A 6,715-nucleotide genomic window follows, 5' to 3' on the forward strand; every position below is an offset into this window, starting at 1 on the left:
AATTTACTTGGCTTGGTCTAAATTCTCCGCCCGGATGAAATTAGATGTGACACACAGTGTGAAATAAGGTTTCAAAGGGTGGGAGATACTGCCACCTAGCAGGATGCGGCCGGTATTGCACTCTTGGGATCTCAGAATGATTTCCTATGGTAACACAGAGGTCCGTGACACTGCATAGAATAAAAAAATCTAATAAAAGAAAAAACGATGAAAACCCCAGAAATCTCGGGTTTTGGTATACAAAGCTGGCGAGATAACCCGAGAAATCTCGGGTCTGGCGCCCATTGTGTTAACGACCAAATTCAGTCAGGACCTCGGTTTAGCATCTCATCCGAAGGACGGCACTCACAGCTGTACGGTGTCCCCACCACCGTAACAGGGGCATTGTTACTGGCGAGTCCAGAGGACAGAGTGCCCCCTGCTGGACAACAACACCACTTTCCGACAATGGCCTTGACCGGGGCTCGAACCGGTGATCTTCCGATCATCTTCAGTGCCAGACGATGCACCGAAGCTATGGAACACCCTACCTAATTATTTAAATAAGCTAAAAACTTACCTCTTCACCTTAGCCTTTTAATACACTATGCTGCTGATTGTACTATAGATTGCACTATTTTACTCTGTCTATTCTATTTGACTCTTTTATTACTTTTTATTACAGGTTCTAAAACTGTCGGGTGAACTGTGTGGGAGACCCAGGCCTGAACTGCGCCCTGAGAGGGAGGGAGGTTTGCCCTGAGAGGGAGGTTCGAAGGGTCAAAGTGGGTATCAAACAGGAAAACTGTGGATATCAAACAGGGAAGGTAAAGACGGTTTTAAACTGTTGAACAGTAATTCAGAACTATTTTATTGTTGCATCATTTTACTCTGTCTATTCTATTCTACTATTTTATTGCACTGCACTATTGCACTATTTTACTCTGTCTATTCTATTTTACTCTTTTTATTATTGCCTATAATAAACAAGGTGGCCTATTGGGATGTTAGATCCTAATGTCAAAAAACTGTGATTTTATGTCTGCACTTTATGTGCTCATTTTGTGCCTGGCTTGTTTCTGTTGTGAAGCACTTTGAGCTGCAATTCTTGTATGAAAGGTGCTATACAAATCAAGTTTATTATTATTATAACAGGTCCGCTGAAGATTCACTCCTTTTCAGCACACATTTCTGCCTTGACAAAGTTACAGATAATCCTGTGAACAGAAAGTGTTTCATCATATTGTGCATTTTGTTGATGTCGAATACAAAGCCTTTGACTGTAATATATTGGCAAATCCTCACTGCAGAAATATTGTTGTGTTTGAAAATGATCCTTGCTGCAGCGGTGTTGACCTTGTCGCAGTGGAGCTGGAGATTAATATACAGCGGCAACACAGTTATAGACGTGTTTTTAGAGAGAGACACACACACACACACACACACACACACACACACACACACACACAGTGTCCAGGTGCACACTCGTGTTATGCTGGACACAAGCACTGATACAAGCATACAGGAATGTGTACACCACACACACACACACACACACACACACACACACACACACACACACACACACACACACACACACACACACACACACACACACACACACACACACACACACACACACACACACACACACACACACACACACACACACACACACACACACACACACACACACACACACACACACACACACACACACACACACACACACACACACACACACACACACACACACACACACACACACACACACACACGCTATATACAGGACTTCCTGTGTGATAATAGATGCGAGGGGGCAGCTGTGGTAGCTGTGGTATGGTATGGGGACCAGAGGGGTATTTGAGGTATCAGGTTTTACTGGGAAAAACAGAAAAGGCATCTTAGGACCTCCAGGCAAACAAGCCACAACGTCCGTCACCTATGGGGAGCTGACCCTCCGAAGCCCCATCAGGCAACGGTCTGAATGGACGGAAACCTTCTCCCCGGCCGTTTGGGTAGGTTCGGTCTCCGGCAAGGTGGGGTTTGGTTACGCTGGGAGCTGGTGTAATGTTGTATCGATCGGACCTTCCGTCATTAAACATTGAGAGGGAGGTCGCTATACCTGCGTCCAAGCAGAGGAGCCCAGTCAGTGAGGGATGAGGCGGGAACAAGAGCCTCCTCTCCTGGATACTCTGTCACTCTCTATCGGCGTCCACTTCTTCCCCACTTCTCTGTCACATCAACGTCTGTACATTTAGAAAATTCTAGTATACTCTAGTATACTACTGTACTGTATAGTAGTACTAGTAACCTCCTCCTCTCCTCTTTTCCCATCTCTCTTTCTCTTTCTTTCTACAGTATCCCTCCTCAACCCCCCCTCTACTATACTACTATATGTAGTAGTATAGTATAGTTAGTTTAGTATAGTTACATATAGCATAACTGTATATTGTATAGTATATTGTACGGTAGTGTATATAGGACACATTACCTTAACTTGTAAGCTTAGCATTGTATTGTATTTTATCTTAGTACCTTTTATCATGTCTATTTTATTATCTTCTATTTTATTCTATTATTATTTGTATTATTTTGCGCAATCAAGGCGGGCATGGCCACCTTCATTTCACTATATGTCCCGTGTATGTATGTGACAAATAAATCTCTTGAATCTTGAATCTCCTCTCCCTCTCCACCCCCCCCCCCCCCCCCCCACCCCCTATCTTTATTTCTACAGTACCCCCCCCCCCCCCCTTCCCCTCTCTCTCCTAGTGCCTAGCCACACTAGGCTGCTCCTGCACTTCTCCGGCTGATGGCAATTAGAGGTGATGTGTCCTTTAAGCGGTGCTGTCAGCTGGCCTGTATCAGACCCACTGCACTGATGCCCTGACACCTCGGTGGCTGATGGAGCAGGAAACTTCAAAAGGCCAGAGGCTATTAAAAGACCACCAGTGGCTCAGAAGTAGGATACAGATATTAGGGAAGCCATCGTAGAGCCCCCCCCCCCCCCCCCCCCCCGATCCCGCATCCATCCTGCATCTGCCCTCCATCTAGGGTAGTAGTACTGTTACTTATTACTATTTACAATTCTTTTTCACACATGGTTAAGTACAAAAGGTGTATCGTAACACAAACCTGCATCTAAGATCTGTTAATCTAGATCATCTTTTGCACCTTCTGGTGGCTGGGAAATAGAATCCAAGCCATTCCTCTCAGGACACAAGAATAATTCACTGTTGCATACAGTAGAAAGTGGTGGGTCCTCTGGCTATATACTGTAACAGACTGGTATACTGGACCAGGAGTACGGAAACAACATCATTTAGTAAGTGATGAAATAGGAGTCGATTGGTTGTGTGTGTAATGATGCACCGCTCACTCCTGTGCAGAGCTGAGTCTACGCCTGTACGTCACCGCATGCTAAATAAGCCCAAGAGAGCCACAATTTGTACCAAATCCAGACATCATTCTGTGACCAAACAGGTATAAAGTATCACTAACCTCTTAACAGGCACACAGAAAAGTGGCAATTTTTATTTATTTGAACTTGAGGACTGCATACTTCTTTTTGCAAAGCGTATCTTTATACTTTATACGTATAGCACATGCATGAGCCTGGTTTCTTTTGAAAGATAACATTCTGAAGTTTCTTACACAATCAAGAAAAATCACTTTTAGTAATAATGAAATGGAGAAACAGAGGTCTGAACTTGAGTTGAACTTGAACTTGTGTACTCACATTCTTCTGTAGCGGTTGCAATATCCAAAAATATATATATAAAAATAACCCCATTTTAGCCTGGTATCTGCCCCAATATCTGATACCAGTATTGATATGGGTGCATCTGTAGTTGTGTGTACGTTTAATTAAATTAAAGGTGAGGTGATCAAAAACTGTGTGTGTGTGTGTGTGTGTGTGTGTGTGTGTGTGTGTGTGTGTGTGTGTGTGTGTGTGTGTGTGTGTGTGTGTGTGTGTGTGTGTGTGTGTGTGTGTGTGTGTGTGTGTGTGTGTGTGTGTGTGTGTGTGTGTGTGTGTGTGTGTGTGTGTGTGTGTGTGTGTGTGTGTGTGTGTGTGTGTGTGTGTGTGTGTGTGTGTGTGTGTGTGTGTGTGTGTGTGTGTGTGTGTGTGTGTGTGTGTGTGTATATACAGGTGCGTCTGCTGATAGTGTGAGAAGGCCAAAGGTAGTGTTCAGCCTCAATCTCCTCCAAACACAAACTATGCAACTCCCTTCATAAAACACAAATATGGCTTCTATTTGAATGATAGTAAACGGTGTGTCTTCCTCTCCTTATCTTAGGTTTAGAGGTTAGGTTAGGTTAGTTGGGGTTCTACTCCACACAGTCCCTGAATGACAGAAACATTTACTGAATGAATTAATGATTGATACAAATAAAGGTTTATGACATCCACACACTATATCTTTGCCCTTTCTCTTTTTTACTAAATGTTTGAATTCATAAAAAACAATAACGTTTTATAGTATGATTCTGCACACAATGGCGTCTCTGTGTCCTGTTCCTCCTGGGTATTGAGTGTCTTTACCCAACCACACAAGGGGCTCTTACCGTAGAAGACAGAGGGGGGGTCGTAGAAGAAGGTATAGGAGGTGAAGAAGAGGAGGTAGGTGCTGTAGGACCAGGACATGGTGTAGAAGATCAGCTTCCACGCACTCTCCGGCATCTTGGCAGCATCTTTGGGCAGCAGCCTGCACCACTGTGCTAGAGGCTAGGGAGAGGGAGAGAGAGCAAGGATGAGATTCAGGCAGAGTAGCAGCCTGGTTTATCAGACCATGTGAGTCAGGCCTTTAGGTTGGTGGTTGGTTTAAGACTTGAAGCTAGAAGGCACTTTCCTAAACTACAGCTGACAAGACGGTCTTTTACTATTATGTACTTTGCTACTATGTCTACATCTGGAGCTCCAAGGTAATCAGTCAGCAGACAAAGATCAGACTATTCAAATCCAACATCAAGCCAGTACTCTTATACGGATCAGAGACGTGGAGGACAACCAAGATCACAATGACTAGAGTGCAGTCATTCATCAACAGATGCCTGAGGCGGATCCTGAACATCCACTGGCCAGATACCATCAGTAACAATGATCTCTGGCAGAGAACGGGCGAACAACCAGTGGAAGAACAAATCAAGAGAAGAAAGTGGGGATGGATCGGCCACACACTACGCAAACCAAACACCAGCACCACCAGACAGGCCCTTAGATGGAACCCCCAAGGCAAAAGGAAGAGAGGCCGGCCCAAGAACACCTGGCGCAGGGACTTGGAGACAGACATCACACAGAGCGGACTGACATGGAAACAGCTGGAAAGCAAAGCACAGGACAGGACAGAGGACCCTGGCGAACTGTTGTCGACGGCCTATGCTCCCCCAAAAGGAGCGATAGGCGTAAGTAAGTAAGTAAGTACTATGTCTATACTACTATAGTATTATACTATTATTTACTATGCACTATGCCAATATACCTATACTACTACCTACTGTGCTAATATGTCTATACTACTATCTACTATCCCTACTACTACTACCTACTGTGATAATATGTCTATACTACTATCTACTATCCCTATACTACTACCTACTGTGCTAATATGTCTATACTACTATCTACTCTGCTTAATATCCCTATACTACTACCTGTGCTAATATGTCTATACTTGTCATAATCACAGCACGGGCCTACTTCACTCCCCCTCCTTTTCCCCTCACGTCCTCCACACGCTCCTCTTCATCCCCCTCTCCATCCACTGCACACTTCTCCTCATCCTCTCCTTCTCCAGTCACCCCTTCCTTTACCCTCATACGCCCAGCTGTATTTCATCCCCCTAATTCGCACGCGGTCAGGCACCCCACTCTCCACAGCTGCACTCAATCCTTCCCTGATGGGGGGACTACTTCTACACCTCGACGCTGACCAGAAGCTGTCGTGGTATTAATTACCACTGCCCAGGTACGACGTCTCTGCCGGAAGCTCTGCTAGATACCAACCGTGTATTTGCCTACTCTAACCTGTTTCTCTCCTGTGCCCCAAAGGACCGCCGTCCCTGCCTGGACGTCACCTGTCCCCGAAGAGGAACACTTGTTCTCCCGCTGCAACCCAGCAGCTTCCAAGACAAGCACCAGGACCGCTTGCTCGCTCACTGCCGCCGCGGCAGCCACAAGACAGAACATAACCCAGTTCTATTCCCCCCAATTCCTGTGTTGCTCATTTGACATTAAAGACCCTTGAAACCGCTCCTATCTCTTCTCGTGTATTCAGCAATTGGGCTGTGCTCCAGACCCCAGTTCTCACAATACTACTATCTACTATGTACAGTACTATGCTACTATCCCTATATACTACTACCTACTGTGCTAATATATATATACTACTATGCACTCAAGTTCGACACAACAATACCACTTACTGTACCATTAGCTGCCAGAGGTGTACCCTTCTTGCTGACTTGTTGTTCACAGTTTGTAAGTTGCTTTGAATAAAAGCGCCAGCCAAATGACTAGAGGTGGCGCACGTTGCTATAAGCTAGTGTGACCAACAATGGCAGGGTGTTTAATGATAGTTGAAGCACACATCATGTACTGTAGATTCCAGATACTGTAGTTCTTCGGAAAAAATACGCCAGAGAATGTTATGTATGTAATACACCGTCTAATCACATGATGGGAGTCCTTGAAAAATCAACACATAAACACACACGTCCAACAAGAGGCGACATCA

At 44.9% G+C, this 6,715-nt stretch overlaps 1 protein-coding gene across 1 annotated transcript in view; it reads right to left on the bottom strand.

The window, feature by feature from the left end:
* cers1 (ceramide synthase 1) overlaps window positions 1-6,715 on the bottom strand; it is a 79,801-nt gene that overhangs the window by 27,743 nt on the left and 45,343 nt on the right. Inside the window, exon 2 of the mRNA XM_084309123.1 lies at window positions 4,549-4,708. Coding sequence (XP_084165249.1) covers window positions 4,549-4,708 — 160 coding nt within the window. The remainder of the gene's footprint in view (window positions 1-4,548; window positions 4,709-6,715) is intronic.

The sequence above is a fragment of the Notolepis coatsorum genome (assembly GCF_963971535.1).
Source record: "Notolepis coatsorum genome assembly, chromosome: 2".
Taxonomy (NCBI): Eukaryota; Metazoa; Chordata; class Actinopteri; order Aulopiformes; family Paralepididae; genus Notolepis; species Notolepis coatsorum.